Source organism: Myxine glutinosa, unplaced genomic scaffold, assembly GCF_964187855.1.
Source record: "Myxine glutinosa unplaced genomic scaffold, kmMyxGlut1.1 SCAFFOLD_2337, whole genome shotgun sequence".
Lineage (NCBI taxonomy): Eukaryota > Metazoa > Chordata > Myxini > Myxiniformes > Myxinidae > Myxine > Myxine glutinosa.
In genome coordinates, this window is record NW_027618432.1 from 7430 (window position 1) to 29519 (window position 22090).

The 22090-nt window shown below is 46.2% G+C and overlaps 1 protein-coding gene across 1 annotated transcript; it reads left to right on the top strand.

The window, feature by feature from the left end:
- The first annotated feature begins 8537 nt into the window (after positions 1-8537).
- LOC137439299 (uncharacterized) lies at positions 8538-15430 on the top strand. Its single transcript, XM_078769401.1, has 7 exons — positions 8538-8671; positions 8767-8941; positions 13247-13470; positions 13610-13681; positions 13852-14021; positions 14314-14574; positions 14822-15430. The coding sequence occupies exons 1-7, from the start codon at positions 8539-8541 to the stop codon at positions 14969-14971; spliced, it is 1185 nt and encodes a 394-aa protein (XP_078625527.1). The 5' UTR covers position 8538; the 3' UTR covers positions 14972-15430.
- Positions 15431-22090: the final 6660 nt, after the last annotated feature.

Sequence of the window (22090 nt, forward strand, 5' to 3'; positions counted from 1 at the left end):
TTCAATTTCACCCATGCATCTAATCCTAAAACCGGGACGATTGTCAAGGTAATTGCGCCGTATCGCACCTCAACGCAATAGGTGGAACAAATGCACCTACCTTGTTCGCACATTTCCACATTGAAACGCACAAAGTGACACCGGGTCCACGTTTCCCAAATTGCGCCGTCATAAGCCGTGTGCAAACCAAAAAATAATTCCACGCAACACATCCCAATCCCAGGAACCCGAAACCTTCTCCATCATTAAAAGAAGCCCAACTTGGGCGGTGTATAAGTAATAGATGACCGTCGCCATGCCTCCGAGGTAAACGTCCACGAGGTCTTTCCATTGCCATTAGTTGTACACCAACGATATACCCTTGGTTGTTTTTTCAAAAACAAACTTCACATCGAGCACTACATCATTCAATGTGACAAAACAAAGCTCGCTGCCCAGGTCGCCTAAATTCACAAGCCACCCGACGCCGACGAATGCGCAGTTCAATTTCACCCATGCATCTAATCCTAAAACCGGGACGATTGTCAAGGTAATTGCGCCGTATCGCACCTCAACGCAATAGGTGGAACAAATGCACCTACCTTGTTCGCACATTTCCACATTGAAACGCACAAAGTGACACCGGGTCCACGTTTCCCAAATTGCGCCGTCATAAGCCGTGTGCAAACCAAAAAATAATTCCACGCAACACATCCCAATCCCAGGAACCCGAAACCTTCTCCATCATTAAAAGAAGCCCAACTTGGGCGGTGTATAAGTAATAGACGACCGTCGCCATGCCTCCGAGGTAAACGTCCACGAGGTCTTTCCATTGCCATTAGTTGTACACCAACGATATACCCTTGGTTGTTTTTTCAAAAACAAACTTCACATCGAGCACTACATCATTCGATGTGACAAAACAAAGCTCGCTGCCCAGGTCGCCTAAATTCACAAGCCACCCGACGCCGACGAATGCGCAGTTCAATTCCACCCATGCATCTAATCCTAAAACCGGGACGATTGTCAAGGTAATTGCGCCGTATCGCACCTCAACGCAATAGGTGGAACAAATGCACCTACCTTGTTCGCACATTTCCACATTGAAACGCACAAAGTGACACCGGGTCCACGTTTCCCAAATTGCGCCGTCATAAGCCGTGTGCAAACCAAAAAATAATTCCACGCAACACATCCCAATCCCAGGAACCCGAAACCTTCTCCATCATTAAAAGAAGTCCAACTTGGGCGGTGTATAAGTAATAGACGACCGTCGCCATGCCTCCGAGGTAAACGTCCACGAGGTCTTTCCATTGCCATTAGTTGTACACCAACGATATACCCTTGGTTGTTTTTTCAAAAACAAACTTCACATCGAGCACTACATCATTCGATGTGACAAAACAAAGCTCGCTGCCCAGGTCGCCTAAATTCACAAGCCACCCGACGCCGACGAATGCGCAGTTCAATTTCACCCATGCATCTAATCCTAAAACCGCGACGATTGTCAAGGTAATTGCGCCGTATCGCACCTCAACGCAATAGGTGGAACAAATGCACCTACCTTGTTCGCACATTTCCACATTGAAACTCACAAAGTGACACCGGGTCCACGTTTCCCAAATTGCGCCGTCATAAGCCGTGTGCAAACCAAAAAATAATTCCACGCAACACATCCCAATCCCAGTAAACACGAAACCTTCTCTATTAAAACGAGCCCAACTTGCGCGGCGCATAAGTAATAGACGACGGTCGCCATGCCTCCAAGGTAAACGTCCACGAGGTCTTTCCATTGCCATTAGTTGTAGCCAAACAATATACCCTTGGTTCTTTTTTGTACAACAAACTTCTCATCGACCACTGCGTCATTGCATTTGACAAAACAAAGCTCGCTGCCCGGGTCACCGAACTTCACAAGCCACCCGACGCCGACGAATGCGCACTTCAATTTCACCCATGCGTCTAATCCTAACACCGGCACGCTTGTCACCTTAATGCGCCGTGTTGCACCTCAACGCAATAGGTGGAACAAGTCCACCTACCTTGTTCACACATTTCCACAATGCAACGCACCAATTGACACCGGCTCCACCTTTCCCAAATTGCGGCGTAAAAACGCGTGCGCAAACAAAGAAATATCGACTCCACACAACACATCACATCACAATCCCAGTAACCCTAAACCTTCTCCATTATGAAAGCACACCCACCTTGGGCGGTGTACAAGTAATACATGGCCATCGCCATCCCTCCGAAGCAAACGGCCACGAGGTCTTTCGCTTCCCATGAGGTGTTTAAAACCCACAGAGGTATTGTATGACCATGCGTTCTCGCCCTTCGGGGTCACGGTGCATGTGTTTTCAATGACCATATGCTTCAGCCTTGCGCTTGAGCTGCATGTCTATGCTAATGGCGCAGTCCTCATAGACGGCGTCCCTTGGCCGTGCGGTCATCAACCTGCACGTCCCAGCCTGTTTAAATGTTTCACTTTTTTAAATTTTTTATTTATTTTACCTTTTCTTATTAGAAAAAAAAGCCCACCACGGACTGGCGTCAAAAAGCCCATGAGTTGTAGCCCAAATATACACCCTTCTTCTTTACGGACCAAAATAACTTCTCATCGACCACTCCGTAATTCTCTATGACCAAACAAAGCTCGCTGCCCTAGTCGCCGAAATTAACAACTCACCGCACACCTACCAATGTGCACTTCCATTTCACCCATGCCTCTCCTTGTCACACAGCCAGGGGCCCTGTGCCATTCAACATGCAAAAGCCATCGTCCGACTTCAAAGTCATCCTAGGGTACCGATCCTGTGACATTTCCCCACTTGGTGCACTCCAACAATTAATTGTACATTGTACAGCCCAAACGACGATAACGCACACAATCACAGGGCATACCATTCTATTTGCCCTTGCCGACTTCTTAGCCTTATCCTGGTGCCACAAACTAACGCCAACTCCTTTACTCGTAAGGCACAGCTGCACCGATACCGCAACAATCATCAATCACAATACAACAAGCATTCGTCACTATTGCGCTCCAATACATGTCCCCTAGCGGCAGTCTGTCGTCCGGAAAACGTTTGCTGAAATTACCAAACCTAAAAGTGCCATAACTTTGTCCAAAATGATCGAAACGTCGTGAAGTTCCAACTTCATCTGAAACTTATCATGACGAAACCATGTACCAACTTTGAAAGCATTAGCAATAAGAATTTAGAGAGAAAAAAGCCCGCAAACTTTTCTTTGCGTGACGGACTGACAGACAGACGCACGGACCGCAAAACCTATAGTCCCCTCCGGTGTACACCGCTAAGGGACTAATAACAACTCCACGGCACGGAGCATTACGAAATGTCCAGCAAACCTAACACTGCCGTTCCGTTGCGTTCCGTTGCGTTCCGTTCCGTTCCGTTCCAAAACAACTCCGTCAACGTGCCCCGACTCAAAAACATACACGTCCAACAAAATGCGTGAACGCCTGCACCAAATGTGGTTGCCTTCAACCTTTACACACAGTCATATATTTCCGATGTACGAACAATTAACCGGCATTGCGTATTTTCAAAGGGTTCTTAATAACATCAGCGCAACAGAGCAAATAAAATATGTCTCCGTCTCCGTCTCCGTCTCCGTCTCCGTCTCCGTCTCGTTAGGGTTAGGGTTAGTTCGGCTCTGTAACAGCCGAACTCTAATCCGAGTGGTTACCTCTGTAACAGCCGAATGTTCGGCTCTCTAATCTCGGACGTCAGATTCCAGCGGCTCTGTAACAGCAACCCGGTCTCTCAACCTCACTACAGCGCCCACTGACGAACTCAGCTCATTCATAAAAAGAAGGAACAGTGTTACAGACGAAACAAAACCCTGAGGAACACCGCTGTTCATAGGGAAGGTGTGACATGTTGAGCCATGCACGATCACACATATACAGCGGTCAGAGAGAAAGCTCGATATGACAGAGCAGATGCCAAAATGCCAACAAAAAAAAACATGGCAAAACAACAACAACACCGGCAAAACTTACTAACAAACGCCAAGCGTCATCGCCTTTGAGACAAAGCACGAAGTTTACCACGAATGTTCTCCACCGTCAAGCCTTCACACCGGCACTTCTCCCTCAAGCCCTCATCGGCACGTAATACCTCAGCGACCTAAGTAAATGTAACACAACATACGTTGAAGTAAATGCCAGTATTACGTTACACCAGGACAATGACAAATCGCCCTTATATCCATGATCACTCTCCATATGCTTACCCTGCGTCTCGTAACCAGTTTACACGCAATCTCATGAGCGAACGCACGTTCCAGATGGTCCAAAATGTTCTTGTTGTAATCCAACTTTCTCCGTCGTCGAACCTTACAATGAGCACACCATAGACAAAGCATGAAGATGCATCCCGATACGAAATCAAACAACCGTGAAAAAAACCATGTCCATGTCGGACATCAACAAACACTTCTCTTGCAAATATAAACTATGACGTTTGCGTGGATAAAAACTCTTTCACTCACAAAAGCATACGCAGCCGACGACGATCGACCACTCCGCAAACGTTTCCTTCGGCCGGGCGTTTCAACACTTCCCGCTCCTTCTGAAAACAAAAAAAAAATATCCCACCAAGGACAAATATCAACTTCATTCATCGACTGATGTCAGCCAATCGTTATGTCGTCACACATTGCCCCAAACATATACCATAATGTCCCCCCCACCAAACCCCCCAAAAAACAACAAACAAACAAAACAAACACACACAACATTCCATTCAAAATTCCGTACGTAAAAGTCAAACGTCATCTCGGCATATGCCGCTGTACAACGTAAAATGCCCTTAGAATGCCTGTGATTGTTGTTGTTGTTGATGATGTCTTTCTGGTTGTTGTTCCTCTAATAAACTTACCACGTTCACAACTGCTCCCAAGCGCCACACAAGCCCCTGCACCACTACCACTGGCCGGCCCTGCTCCTGCTCCTGCTCCTCGTCCTCGTCCTCCTCGTCCTCCTCGTCCTCCTCCTCGTCCTCGTCCTCCTCCTCGTCCTCGTCCTCGTCCTCGTCCTCCTCGTCCTCGTCCTCGTCCTCCTCCTCGTCCTCGTCCTCGTCCTCCTCGTCCTCCTCGTCCTCCTCCTCTTCCTCCTCCTCCCTCCTCCTCCTCCTCCTCCTCCTCCTCCTCCTCCTCCTCCTCCTCCCCCCCCTCAGCATCATCATCGTCATCGTCATCGTCATCGTCCTCGTCGAAAACGCCCTCGCCGCCCTCGCCGCCCTCGCCGCCCTCGCCGCCACCCTCCTCCTCCTCATCATCATTCCGGTGCTCTGGCTCTGCCTCCGGCTCCGGCTCCGACTCCGACTCCGACTCCTGGTGAACTTTGTCCTCCTCGTCATGGTGGTCACCGTGATCGTCGTGATCACCCTGCTGATCGCCCTTCTGATCGTCCTCGGCCTCAGTGGACGCCTGGATCTCGTGGCCGACGACACAAAGCACCTGCGACGATGTACCAGGCACTTGTTCGCTTTCACGTCCTTCACAGCAAATAGGAAGACAACAATGCATCCACGAGCCTTCAGCATACAAACACGTGTCGCAGCACACAGGGCATTGCCATGAAACAACAACAGGAAACACTAACTAATTCTTTCAATCACTTACCATCCCGTCCATGCAGCACTTTCAGCCTCTTCCCAATGAACATACAACACCGTCCCACCGACATTGCCGTTTCCCCTGCCCGCAGCAAATACGGCAATCGTGTGATTTGACACGACAACAAGACCTCCACGTCGGAACCGTCCTCGGATGAATTGCGCCCTGGCGAAGGCGCACCTGAACCCCTAGCGATGCCCTTGGCGTTCCCCTGCACCTTCGCCACCTCAGCAACGGCAGGGACGTCCACCTGCGCCCCGACTTTGCACGTCTTGGCCCTGCTTCCACGGCTAACATGCAAACGTGAACTTGGCCCGGCTTCCTCGGCACACCCCCTCACCCCAGCCATAAGCACCTGATACCGCTCGTCCTTCACCTAATAACAAATGCAAACGTCAATGAAAATGCAGAACACGTCCAAATTAATGCAAACATCCGTGCATCCACCGATCCTTCCCGTCCGTCCGTCCATCCAAGCACACACTGAATACATGCCATAAATATGACACGCACCCACGCACATAATCATCAACAACAATAACTCACCGTCAGCCCATGCGCCGCTTTAAGATGCTTGTCAACCCTGTCGACAGCCCTCACACACCCGTCCACAGGGCACTTCTTAGTTCCCCGAAACCTAACACCAAAGTTTCAACGATAAACATGACGCCTCCCAATACATATGCTCCCAAGGAACACATGCACACAACGATTAAATAAAAACCAACGACAAACGCTAACCCCGACGTACGAACACGCACAACTACACGTACCTGCATGCCATGACCATTAAACGCAAAGAGTTTCTTCAAACGTCCTCTTTTCAAAACACCAAATGAGTGACCAAGTGACTAAGTGACCACAAACAATCCACTAAGTCAAATGCGCACCACCAAACTAAATGGTCTCTCACAGGCGTAGCATGTGCGACAAAACAACAACATGCCAAGTACACATGACATTACCCGTAGCCTTATGCACTTTGCCACGCCCATTAGACTGCACGGTCAAAAACTTTGCAACCACCTTTTCCTTGAAACGCTGAGAATCCTCCCACTGCGTGCCTCGTCACACGACAAATCATCATGGACACGCAAATGTCGCTCCATCCCTCCACATTGCCGTGCAACAGGACCCCAAAATTCCTTGCTTCTTTGTCTGAGGAGCAAAACACAGACACATGGACAAACCATTTATTACCGACACGTCCACTCAACATAACTACATCGCGCACGCACGCACGCACGCACGCACGCACGCACCACTCCCTTGACAAACGCAAAACCAATGAATGCACAAAAATTTCCCCTTGCCAAAATCCAATCCTACCAAAAAAAACACCCGACTCCAAGTCCACGCACAACCACGACGACGTCGACGACTACGACCCCCTTTTATCAGGTCACGGAAACAATCAGACCACGCACGACATCATAACATGTTAGACCAGCTCATTGCAAAGATCACACCGTGCATTATATTATAATATGTTAGATCACGTCACTCAAAAGAATCAAACCGCCCACGACACCAAAACATGGTAGACCAGCTCATTAAAAAGAGCAGAACGTGCATTACATTATACAATATCACATCAAGTCATTCAAAAGACCAGGCCCTACACGACATGATAACATCTTCGTTGCAATTCGACACCTACCAAATTTCTTGTGTACACAAACCGTGACGAAACGACTGCCTTCACAAGCGCTACCTCACTGCTTAGTCAAGGACCACAACCCGAACTTCTCCCTTTCAGTTTCCTATGAAACACCAGGAGCTACTTACAAAACGTCCCTACGAGAATTCACACGTCACCTACTCACCGGAACCCAAGCTATCATTATCAACGCAATATTTGTCCTTACATACAGCACAATAGACCTTCGCTCACTTCTGAAAGTAAACCTGCCCTCAGGGACGTCAGCATTCCTCAAAATTTCTTCATTTACTCTTATAAACACCATTAGCAAGTTGTAAAAATATGACCATACCTGCACGTGCTTTATAATATAAGATATATATCCTTCCTGTTGAAACCAGGAAACCAAAAACCAGGCAAACGCCATGATAACGATAACCTATTCGTACACGTTTTCACTGCGGGCAAAAACGCCTTGTGAAAATGGGATATTACTAGTATTCTTATTATTTTGTAGTAACATTAACAATACAGGATCATTAATTTTGTTTGAAAAAGCGTCTTTGGAAAAACGCCACGATGAAGCTAACAAAAATATGGCTGGACACCTCACCACGCACATATTTCCGGCCATCGCGGGGAAAACCCCCTCGGATGAAAAACCCCCGTCGCCGATGACATAAAAGGATTGCACTACAACCACCGTTCATTATGTAACCCTCGTTCATTCAGTGTAATTTTTTTCAACATCACACAAACAAGACAAAAGTCATTTTCACTATGACGATTAACGAACACTTATTCTCGTTTATGCTCCTAACCCTTAATTCAAAAGCGGGTGGGCACAAAACAAAGAAAGGAAGGAAGGAAAAAAAACCCATTAAACAACAACCAACAAGGAACACTTCAACTCCAACTCCAACTCCAACAGCGGCACAGCGCCCACACCAACAGGCAACATTCCTCAGGACACAGGCCCAGCGATTCGAGTACTTCGTCCATACCTTCAAACAAACGACATGCCTCTGAAAGTAAGTTGATCCTTTCCTGACCTTTTACGCAATGCTGATAATGCAATCTTTTCCTCAAAATTCGTGCAGCAAACCAACATGCGTTGACGTGTGCACCCGACAAAGTCTTCGGCGCTATTGCCTCCGAGAGGCCTACACTTACACGCCATGGGCCACGTGCTGCGCGCTGCGCGCTTTGTCCCCATTAACAAGTCCATTCACCACGTCGCTTTCACGTTTCCTTATCAGGACAAAGACATGCAGCTTGCCCGTCATCTAATACAACAACTCAAAGAGCAGCAACACCTCTTCACCTATGTCAAAGATAGGTATACCCGAATTGAAAAATGGTACGCTGACAAGCGCGCCACCGCTCAACCTCCACCTGACGGTGAGTAAACCATTAGCAAGTGCAACAGCAATTACATTTATCCTGCCTTGGTTGTCATGGTTATATGCAATGAATTATTACATACCTATTTACAGTGCAACTATTGAAAGAATACATGCGGTATATGTGTGGCACATTCGCCAACGCCAAAAAACGAGAAAACACCAACACCACCATTGCCCATGTACGCCTATTCCTGCGCCATATGGCGGGCAAACAGGACATAGGCACCTCGATGCTCTTCTTGCAGGAAACCACCAAAATGCGCTCGTAAGTATGCATAAACCCAATTTGTTATAAATGTTCATCTTTCATTAATCATACACTTTCAAAAATCCCCCCTTGCCCCTCCCCCTACCCTCCTAAACTCCCCCGGTGACCCTCCCCTCCTAAACTCCCACCTTGCCCCTCCCCCTTCAAAACTGCCCCCCCCCAACCCCTTCCCTTTCGAATCTCCGCCCAACCATCCCTCCTGGCTCCTCCCACCCCTCCCGCCTCCTTCTCAAAGCTGCCTCCTCCCCACTTCTTCTCCCTTCTATGTCATACCTCCACCTCCCCGAACCTTCTACTTGCCTCCTCCGCCTCCTCCGCCTCCTCCGCCTCCTCCGCCTCCTCCTCCTCCTCCTCCTCCTCCTCCTCCTCCTCCTCCTCCTCCTCACCAAACAACCCCTCAGACAACCCGTCACTGTGCCTCATGCCATCACCATCAAACCTTTCATCCTCCTCATCCTTCCCTTTCTTGTAACTCTTCTGTAATCTCTGACACTATCAATTGCTCTTCCTACCTCCCCCTGTCATCCTTCATCGGACCATACGCCTCCCCTACCCTATACTATACTATACTATACTATACTATACTGCACCCAATGGTCCCCCTCTCTCCTCATTAACGATATGCACCTCAAACCCGATTGATCTCTACATTCGGGTTGCTTCTCACAATCCAGACTTCATCTGCCTAACGTAAAATTACCTCCTTCACCATGTCTGTGATTCCTTAACATCTCTTCCTGGTTACTCCCTCCTCAGCTACGATACACCTGAGCCTCGTCCTGGTGGTAAGTTGCCTATCTTTATCAAAAACCTCTTCCTCACGCTCCTTGCACTACCCTCTCTCCACCCCACCCCCAGGAATACCTCTGCCTATGGGTTCCTCTCCGCTCCAACCCTTTGTTCATATCTCTCCTGTACCGTCCTTCAAAGAGTGATGACTCCATTTTCATTTACCCGTCGGATAACATCGAACAACTTCTATCAACTCATCCAAACTCTTTCTTCCTCATATGTGGCGACTTCAACTATCATCACGCCAGCTGGCTGGGTGTGCGTTCCTCTCTCACCAGCCATGGCACCTCAGCACAGGATTTCTTCGACTCATTGGGACTGACACAATCTCTCAATTTCCCGACCCGGATCTCAGTCAATGTAGTATGTTCTCCTCTGCACTTCCTTATGACTAACTTCCCTGTAAATGTCTCCTGCTCTTCTTGTACTCCAATCGCTTCTTCTGATCATGTACTTGTGAAAGTCGACATCTCTCTGGCCATTCTCAGAGCCTCCTCACCACCGACGAGTCTCCCATCTCTACTGCCTCTGACATCAATTCTTCCAAAGCAAGGAGCTCTTTTTTTTCTCGTCTCGTCTCGTCTCGTCTCGTCTCGTCTCGTCTCGTCTCGTCTCGTCTCGTCTCGTCTCGTCTCGTCTCGTCTCGTCTCGTCCTCGTCTCGTCTCGTCTCGTCCTCGGGTGTCTTACCTTTCCTCCCGTCCATGGTACACTGAATTTTGCCTTCAGGCAATTGCCCTGAAGCAACTTGCATTTGCCTCATGAAATACACATCCAACTGAAGGCAATCTCAGTTCCTTCCCCCAAGCTCGGAACAAATGTGTGTCTACCCTGAGGAGTACCAGGAAGCACCATCTCTCCACACTTAAGATTGAACTCTCAAACCTGTCTCCTTCCTCCGAATGCTGCCGACGTCTGGGCAAATCGGTTTCTCTTATTTCTTCCCCCACCGCCATCCCCTCCCTTACCTCAAATGGCTACACAGTTGACACCGACACGTGACAACGCCTAATGCCTCAACTCTGTCTCTGCCTCAAAATCTTGTGTCCCAACCCCATCTCTCTCTGTTCCCACCTATCCCAGTCGAACCCAACTGCTCCTGGACTCTGTGTCCTTGTCACCTCACAAGGTGCACCAGTTTTTTTTTTTTGCCCAACCTCAACTCGGATTCGGCAACTAGACCACACGGCATCACCCCCACGGCTCCTAAAATCCTCCTCTGCGGCTCTAGGTCACCCTCTCTCTGTTCTTGTCACCCTCTCTTTTGCTCAAATTCATCTGCCACCATCTTGAAAATCAGCCAACATTAATGCTTTACACAAAAAAAGGGTGCAAAAACAGATCCTTCCAACTACAGACCAATCAGCCTGCTTCCAATTGTCAGCAAAGTCATGGGATCCATCATTGCTTCGCATATCAAATCCTTCCTCTTCTCCAATAGCTTCATCTCTGATCATCAATTTGGATTCATACCAGGTCATGATACTCTGGACATGTTGCTTCTGCCGTCTCAACAATGAATGAAGGTCCTCAATGCCAAACAACACATCAGACCTGTCTCACGTGTCTCACGTGACATATCACGTGCCTTCGATACGTTCTGGCACCCAGCTCTGCTCACCAAACTCTCCTCCGATGGTATCCATAAAAATCTCCACTCATGCCTTGCACACTTCCTCTCTGGTCATAGACAACGTGTGGCCCTCAATAGATTTCTCTCATGTCGCCTTCCTGTTCTGCCTGGAATTCCCCAAGGTAGTGTTCTGTGCCCTGTGTTATTTCAGGTCTTCATCAACGATCTCTCCGACTCTCTGGAAAATCCTCTCCATCTCTTGGCTGATGACTCCACTATCTGCCGCTCCAATGCTCATGCCTCAGATCGACAGTCTACACACTCGTCACTCTCTGCAGACCTGCACAAAATCACAGACTCATCAAACAAGTGGAACATGCCTTTCAATCCTCACAAATGTCACACTCTTACAATGTCTCTCCGAAAGGACCGAAGGCAAAAACCCTCTCATCTACTTTCTCAACAATCCTCTGCAACAACTTCTGTCGCTCAAGCTTTTGTGTCTCACTATCTGCCATGATCTTTCTTGGGAAAAGCACATTTCCAAGCTGCCCCCCAAAGCCAGTCACCCACTAGCAATCCTCAGTCGTGCTAAGTCCTTCCTTGACACACCTGACACACCTGACCTCCTGAACTCCTGAACTCCTGAACTCCTGAACTCCTCACCACATACAACGCTTTCATCCACAGCCCAATGCAATACTGTCCCCCCCCCCCCCCCTCTGGGCCGATGCTCCTGCCTCACACCCACCTCGAAATCCACGCTCTTGAAACCAAACCGTTCAGAATCATTGCAATCTCCTGCGATGAACTTAACTCCGAGGGCCTTTCACTCACTCACTCACTCACTCACCGCAAACAGGTTGCTGATCTTTCTGCCTTCTACCGACTCCTCTCCGCCCTTGCTCCCCCAGCTCTCTCTCAGCTCTGTCCCCCAAATATTCCTTCGTGTCGCACAACATCTGCCTGCAACCCTCTTATGTTTAAATTGCCAAAATCTAGGCTCCCTGCTCACGTTCACTCTTTCATTCCCCTCTTCTCCCGCCTGTGAAACAAACTCCCCCACTCCCTTCAGGTCTTTAAAACAGCTGTTCACCACCATCTCTTATCTTATCTTATCTTATCTTATCTTATCTTATCTTATATCTTCCCCCATCCAAAACCTTGATCGTTTCTACCCCCGCTGATTCACCCCAGATGCACCGTTTTTTCGGTTTTTTGTTTTTTAATTCCAACCTCTTTCCTACAAGTCCTTACAGGCTTCATATGTTTTGCACCTCTCCCACCTCCCCCCAAGCCCTCCCCCCTCACACATTTCTCGGCATGTCCCTGCTCTCAAATGTTCTGTTTGTCTCCTTCCCCCTGTCTCTCCCCATCTTGTCTACCGCTGCCCTTATTCTACGTTTTGTGTTTCATGTGTCGCTTTCACATTTCTGTGTGATTAATGTTACCTCTTTCGCGAGCCTCCATCTTGTATCGGGGGAAAAAAAAAAGAAACAAGAAAAAAGAAAAAAGAAAAATCGTCGTCCTCAGGATCGCGCATATGACATCATTCACAACGTAGCACCCGCGAACAACTCACCCGATGCACGTCCCTCGCATTTGCAACCACCAATGAACACCCCACACATGCACATTGCCCAAAATATATCGTGCACACCACCACCACCACCACCACCACCACCACCACCACCACCACCACCACCACCACCACCACCAACCTAACAACAATGACAACCCTAACGAAAACGATACCCCAAAACCCTAACCGTCACATCAACATTAATGATGACAACGATGCTAATAATGATAACAACAATAGCAATTGCTTCACTTAGTGCTTGCGTTACTTTTACTTGTCCTTTTATTGATGACATTGCTTTTATTGTTTCACTTGCTCGTTTGGTTAAATGCCCTTCCAATACTTTCACGTCTTTAGATGGTTCGACACCTTACGAAGCTCCGGCAAGAAACCATCCACGATAAAGAATCATCTCTCCTCGCTGAGCTCTTTCATGAAATTTTTAAAAGCGGCACAATTTCCCCGAGTCAAATTGACGAGCCAAAATTTCGACCACATTGTCTTCATGATCTCGGCTTTTCAAAGAGAAATGAATCCTCATGTCAGAGTCCAACACCAACAGCGCCTGGAAGATGCACGAGGTAAGAAACATCACCCAAAACGTACGCGTAACCTATTCCTCCATCCATCTCAGGTAACGATCCTTTGCTTTCATGACAAATGATATACCCAAGCACACCGCCAACAAATAATGATACCTCTTTTGATTCCTTTTCACAGACAAATTGATTTCCAAACATGAACTGCGAACAATAGTGCAAAAAAGCACAATGAAAATCCCTCAACTTCTTGGTAAGTGATGACGACCCTAGCAAATACATTTGCCCAAACATTTCTGTACACTCACTTATTCCTCCTACAAGTCACATGGACGACAACCAACCATGCCAACCTACCTAAGCCTAACGTGACACACATCAATTGTTATTGCTGACGCTATCCCTTTCATTTTTTTTTTTCAGACCAAATCAAAAGCAACCCCAAAAAACCAGCACGCAACATTGTCCGAATAATCGGACTGTTATGTGCCCGGCTGCTCATCAAAAACGGCCACAGAAAAGGCGTCATGACAAACATGACCCTGGACAACTTCCGCAACGCCACAAGGAAAGGCCCATCACGATTCATCCACGTAAGCATACGGTGTGCATTGTCCAAGCCGAACTGCATTTCATCACCTAAACAAACTAAGCCGTATCCACAGGACATTGTTATTGCAATAATGCAACGACATTCATACCGTCACAACACTTCCTTTCCAAATCAAGGCACATAAAATGTGGTCGAAATTTCTAACAATGCACAACAAAGGAACACTCCCTCAACAACCAACTACGTCTGTCACACACACATCACATCGTCCAATCACGTCTTATAAAAGTGTACTGCACCACCGACACGATCCTTCCCAATTTAATTTGCAGGTTCCCGAACACAAAACCGCTGCCCACTTCGGCAGGGCCACGGTCACGTTGAGTAGCCAAGACCACAAATTCATGTGCATCTTTGCAAACATCAGACAAAACTTACCGGGATTCAGAGACCAAAAACAACAGACCTTCTTTTTCAATAGCAGAGGAAACCCTTGCAAAAATATGTCGAACCTCTTAAGGGCAGCATCACAAACCCTGGGAATGAAGACCACTTTGACGGCAGGTGCAATACGTACGTCCATTGCCACGCACGTAAGTACAACACCTTGTGTTACACAATTACCCATACACCATACACCATACACCATACACCATACACCATACACCATACACCATGCCATGATCGCAGTTCCACTACTCTCACATGCATGCGCAGTTGCGCACTTTCCCTTTCCCTATTGTCAACACCGATCGTCACTAAGGTGTACACTGCAAAAAGGATTTTCATCCTTCCATCTGCAAATCTTTTCATGCCACCCCTTCTCTTCCTTACACCTAGGTGACGAGCAACATCAACGAAAATAAAGCCAAGAACGTGGCACACCACATGTGCCACTCACGTGCCACTCAACAGCGCCACTACATCGTCCACAATGACGACGAACACCTGACGGCGTGTTCCACAATCCAACAACAACTGCGACTGTAAGCGAGCAATAAAAACAACTCACCGATCCGACACACAATGTACGACTACCCCTTTGCTTTTATTCCAAATAAACCTAACTACAACTGCCACTTTAAAACTACTGCAATTGATGACCCCTTTACTCCACCTACCCACATTCATTAAACATCCTTTGTTTGTGTTATCCTACCGCACAACCCCCTGGGACACACACACACACACACACACACACACACACACACACACACACACACACACACACACACACACACACACACACACACACACACACACACACACACACACACACACACACACACACAATTATGACATCAAAATTTAAACATGTATATATATTATATTACGAGTCAGTATTGCTTGTTGTTATGCATGTGCGACGTCAAATAAATTGCTGACACAAAAACCATTGCTTTTTTTCCTCAGGTGTACAACATATAAAACTAGTCCAAATATCCCGTCATTGCACCATCCGGCACGCCCATTTTAGGTCGTACGTGCTAAACCTCAAAACCAAAAACCCCAAAAAATCTAATAAATGCCCATTGCACAATTCAAAAATAAACGACAGTTCTCACACATTTCCGGTGTACGTGTATTCCTCAGTATTTCGAACACTCCCCACAAATCACTGTGCTCCACATATATTACCTGCAACTTTCACATTTCAAACACAGGCGAATAAACGCTATGCTACCTTGCTGTTCCCAGGTTGTATATTCCTCCAAAACCCATGGATGTCCACGAAAGTGCAAATGGCAGCCCATTGTTGCAGTGCAAAAACGAGGTATCCCTGCAAAATTAGACCGCAAATTAGACCGTTGACGACAACAACCAAGGCTCAAATCAAGTACATGCAATTGCAATTCAAAGTCAGAGTCGAAACCAAGATCACTACAATTCCAAAAAAAATCCATTACATACCCATATCAGAGTCTCCCTCATCCTCGTGTCCTGTGTTACAACAACCAACCCCATCAAACCACACATTCGACCAAACCGACTTTATTCATAGGTCACAACAAACAACATCTATTTCTATACATAAACAAAGCCAAAACAACTCACCAAGCCGAGTAGAGAACCCCATATGAAGCCAGCACGACTTCAAATACTAGTCAGGCACGCCTACAGCATACTCCTCCTTATAAAGGATGCTGTGAACCGACTTGCTGATCCCTTCCTTACCCACAGCCAATCACAGCCCTCATACCCATGAGCCAAACCACTTGTTCTAATTCGGAGGGGGTGCACAGCACAACGGTTGACAAACCACTCGTTCTAACTCGGGCAGGCTTCAAGGAAAAATAAAAGAAAGGTCACACACCATAACACCTCGTATTGCGGTTGCTATGTTTATCAATAAATCTCCTCCTCATCCGGATTGTCTTCCTACTGACACTCACGTCGTGGAATTTGAATAATTAAATAAATGAAATGTTAATAATCCAATGCCCTCACCAAATCCAAATATTTATGCACATGTTATTACCCGACGCATTTCACCTGTTACATTAAACATAGACACCGGAAGAAAAACGTCATCAATATGACGTCACAAAATACACCAACATACATCGAATATATATATTATATAGCCTTTCAAATGATCTTTGTACACCTTATAAGAAATAAATTCATATCGTTACGGTGTCTGACCATTCTTTTATTCTTCCTACCACCCCCCTCCCCATTTGAGTTCAACCAAATGGTTTGGCCCATGCCTATAAAGCCGATGATTGCCTGTGGCTGCAAGTGCAAACGCAGCACACCTGCCACCAACCTGATTCCAAAGAAAGAAAGAAAGAAAGAAACAAACAAACAAAGACAGACGTAGAGTGGCCATTTTTGACGAGGGCTCATGGCTGAGGACCTTTCCGTGTGTTTCTAAAGTCTCCAACTGCATTCTCTCCACCCGAAGGTTCTGCGTCAGCAACCACTCAGCCCATCGCTGCACCTGAACCTTGACTTAGTGATTAAACTCTGCCTATTGCTGCACCTGCTTTGAGGCCTACCATTGTGGAACCTGCCTTGAATGCATTCCTTATTTCGAACTGTCGATGCACTTCCTCCAGGTAAACACTTTTTTATTTTTTATTTTTTATTTCTTTTATATACAAGATCGAGGCTCGTGAAAGAGCGAACATTAATCACACAGAAACACAAACAGACACATACAACAAATAACATCGGCAGCGGTAGACAAGATGGGGAGAGAGGGGGAAGGACACAAACACAACATTTGACAGCAGGGACCGACAGACATGGAGACATCGACAGAACTGTGGGAGGGAGAGGGCTTTGGGGGGGAGGCATGGCAAGGGTGGGGGTGGGAAAGGTATAAAACACATGGACACTGCCAGGACTTCCAGGAAAGAAGTTGGAATTTCAAACAACGTGCATGTGGGGTGAATTAGTGGGCGTAGAAAAGATCAAGGTTTTCCATGGCGGAAGATAAGAGATCGTGGTGAACAGCTGTTTTAAAGACCTGCAGGGAGGAGTGTCATTGAAGTGAGTGTGGGACTTTGTTCCAGAGGCGGGAGAAAAGAGCAATGAAAGAGTGAAGGTGAGCAGAGAGCCGACATTTCGGCACTTTAACCATCAGAGGGTGGCTGGCAGATCTTGTGCGACCTGTAGGAATATTTGGGGGGACAGAGCACAGAGAGAGCTGGGGGAGCAAGGCTGGAGAGGAGTCCATAGAACACAGAAAGACCACCTACCTACCTGCCTGCGGTGAGTGAGTGAAACTGCAGGATACAGTACCGCTCACACTCGTGTAGTCTCCATCTCTCCTCCTCGCAAATCTCCTGAAGCACCAGACTGTAGGTCCTCCCTTGGGACTGAGTACAAAAGCACCACCCTCCAACCCTGGCTCCCTATCCCAACCTATCCTCCCTATCCCTACACCCTGGCTCCCTCCTCTCCCTATCCCAACGCGGGCCCGGGCAACTCGGTTGGTCCTCAAGTATTTTAATTACAAATTGGAGGTGCATAACATTGTGAATCAAAAAAAGACGGGTGAAACAAACTTCTATTGAACTTTTTCGCAATGTTTTTAAGCTACCCTCTCACGCTGACGTAAACCCGAGCTGCCTCGTCCCTCCCTGTCGTGCTGGCCTAATCTCATTTTTCCCTGTCTTCGTTCCCTTTTCTTTTACGTCCAGGAATATCTTTTCAGCATCATTGAATGCTTGCCTCGGTGTGCTTCACACCATGACAACATATATATATATATATATATATATATATATATATATATATATATATATATATATATATATATATATATATTTATATTTACTCATTATTTGCTTATCACCTATATTAATTTTACAAGCACGTCTCCAATTCATTCAAGCTTTTAGGATTATTGTTTCACACTATTTGACCGTTTTACGAGTCACCCGGAAAGGGTTATCAACTTATCACGTTCGAACTTCAAACTTCCATGCCATTAAAAAAGGAAGTCCTTATGTAATCTACTAGTCCCCGACTGCAAAGCCGCAATGAGCCGGCGAAGCCAAAGCCCCTTGCCACTAATTTACCCATCACTGTGGCATCAGTAGCTTAGGTAGTTGGTATTAGGTAGGTGTAGTAGGTACCGTACCTAGTTGAAAATGACACCATTTACATTGTGCATGAGATTAAAATTTATAAAATTTCCTTCTTCATTAATTCGGTGAATTCCGTCTCAACCTCGGATATTTCCGGCCATGAAAAACTATCCCCTACGGCCACGAGATTTCGAAAAAAGAATTCTTCGTCATTTTTAGAATATTTGACGCCGTTTTCAGCCTCGGAAACACGGTATCCGGGAACAAGCTTTTTGGAAATATTTTTTCTAATACTCCACTCATTGGTTGTGATGTTTGGTGACGATTTCCATTGAAGATAACCAGGGCCCACGCGCGCCCGGCCAACGAGCTTGCTCTTGAAGTATTTGAATGACAAATTAGAGGTGCATAACATTGTGAATCAATAAAAGACGGCTGAAAGAAACTCCTATTGAACTTTTTCCCAATTTTTTTTTGCCATTCTACCGCATCCGGAAGAAGGCGGCCTCCATTGAGCGATTTGCTGCGTCAAAGCTTCCAAATTCTCAAAGGATCCACCAAAATGTGCCTTTTCAACATAACACGTACGCGTTCATTCACAACACCGCCCTCGCCGGCTATTACGAATAAATGATTACAAATATTTATTTTCCCAATCTGTCATCTTCGACTTTCCTATAATAAATCACCTTACCCCTTCGACGCCAAACTGGGTAATGTTTTTTTTACCCGGCATGCTTTTTGTTTTCCTCAAACTTTATCAAAACATTTATATGCATGACCTTCCATGTATCCTTCAAATAAAGGTTAATACATATTCCTGTGGGCGTTTTTTTTGGTTTTTTTTTCCTACCACGATTGCTCTTATAGTTAATCCAAATGTTTTACCTTCATCCAGGAGTCCTTCCTTTTAGACCCGTACTAAAAATGATTTCTTAACACTATAACAATACATTTTTACGCATGACCTTTCATATATGCTAACAAGAAAGTATAATGAATATTCCTGTGTCTCTTATTTTATTTTTCTTTCACCATCGCTGCAAAATAGCACTTCACTGTTCAACTTCCCATCCCAACTTGGGTCTCTTTATAGGAGATAAATAATGACCACCCAGCGAACCACCCTCATTTGCCTACTCTCTTGGTTTGAGCTCTCAATAATTCATACCCTAACTTTCATACCTCGATGAATGACCCTTTATCGGACCGCCCCTCGGCCATGAAATGCTGCATACAAACGACCGACTACCGCACCACTGCTTTTCAGTCCAAGCAACAGGTGCTTTACTATAACCCAATCAAACACGCCCGTCAACAGCACCTTCCACGAGATTAATATGGGCTGAAAGTTTTCTGCCCTTGTGACCAAGACAACTGAAAGTCGACATGGAATTTAATGCACAGGGACGCAGCCTCCTCAAGCTGTGCACAAGAATGTGTCACACAATATCCTCACGACATTGTACGCTGATTCTAATAGGTACAGTAACAAATGCTACGATGGACAAATTTTCCACGACTGTGGCATTGCACCCAAACCTGCTTATCAAGGGACTCAATTACAGGCACACTCACAAAAAGAAAAAGAAAAAACAACAACACCAAAGAAACACACCTCACATCCCACCGATGATGACAGCCAATAAGCAATGACACCTGTACTTTATAGTTTATAGTTTATAGTTTATAGTTTATTTTCATTCAGAAACTTCATGTTCCTTGGCATGTTTGACATTTTACCAATGCCGTATATTCAAAGAATACACCTCAAACAATGTAAAGAAATAATTACATTTACTTATGATTTTCCTTTTTTGCAACAATAAAAACCTCACAACTCACTCTCAAAAAGAACGCGCTTCTGAATGCAAAAGTTCATTTTACTACAACTTGTAAGACAAATCTAGTGCATAGTGATTTATATGAAAAACACAATCACCATCAAGTTATCCCTCTGTTTTGAAAAAGTACCCACATTATGAACTTACAACTTCGCTGACTTGTTCAAAGTTACAACTTTAATAAAAACAGACATTTACGTCCATGCCCCAAATTCACAGATCCTAATGTACAAGCGAAAACGTTCAAACTTTCAAAGTCAAACAGTGACACAGGAAAACATTGACAGAGTCCAAATGTCCCGAAAAGACTCCAATATCACTTCGACTATATTGAACAACGCCTTGATTTACCAGCAATTTCCTTTCAAAACTCTTTTTGGATGCTAGCCATGATGCTTCTTTGCTCCCTCAACGATATGAATGAAGCTCGTCAATGCCAAACCGGAAATGATATTTCTCTCCTAGACAGATAACGTGCCACATATACGGTGCACCAAAGCATCCTGTTCACCAAAGTCGTCTCCTCTTAACATATCCATGCGAACCTCGACGCATGCCTTGTGCACTTGGTCTCTTGTCGCAAAGAGGATTTTTGTCTCAAGTCGCTTTCCTCTTCAGCCTGCACTTCCTCAAAGCAGTGATCTCGGCCGGGTGCTTTTTCGGGTGTTCAACGATAATCTCTGCGACTCTCTCAAAAATCCGCTCTATGTGTTGGCCGATGACTCTGACCAATCTCTCATGCACCGTACCTCATCGCTCAAACCGGCAGCCACTGATGCTGCTGCATCAGTTCAAAAATGGGTGCCAATCCTTTTTTATTATTCACATCATCACAGCAAGCAACAAGCGGACTACTAACAGGTGAGCCGCAACTATAAGGGCCTCCTATTCGGCCTACTGCCTTCGTGCAGTACTTTGGCGACGCCTTGACATTCTTACGATGCTCAAAATGACCTCCAGCAAGGCGCGGGATACCTGCAAGCAATTGGTTTCGACAGAGCTGTCGGCAGAAGCCACAGAACCCCTGGAAATGCGGGGTTCCACTCTCCCCCTGCTCCAGTTGAAACACATATTCAGTTACAGGCGGGTAACCTTTAAACTGTACCTCTAATTCAACGGCGCAAAGAGTGGGGTTATTCAAAGTGAATATCCACGCCCAAAAAGGGCCGTGGTGGGCGTGCTTTGCCTGAACGGCAACTCTTAGTTGCGCCATATTAGATCTAGAGATTATTTGGCCGTCCAAAAGGGCCAAAGGCTAATTCCTTACCGGCTTATCAATGAGCTGTACGCGATGGTCGATTCTTCTCTGTACTGCTGCGATGTCCAGAGTGGGATACCATTCCTCCGCGACTTTATTTGACGTCATTATCACCAGGGCGGAGGCAAAAACTACAGTTGATCCCTTTATCTCCAATCTCAACAGCTAACGGTCTAACAGCTGCAAAGCTGCAACAATGCCGTATATGGCATATCGCTTTCTCCATCGAATTCGTCCATGATTACAATGTGCTGACCCAAGTACCCGTCCCACCAACGCCCTGCTGCTTTGAAGTAGTACCTTCAACTTTGCTTCGCAAGTTCAAATGCCATTTTGCTTTTTCCAACTCCTGTTGGGCCTATTAACGCCAAACATGTCGTCTTGAAATCCCTTTCTGTCGCATTCATGTCGTATAGATGCAACAATTGTCTGTACTTCCTTATATACAATAAAGGATGCTGCTGCA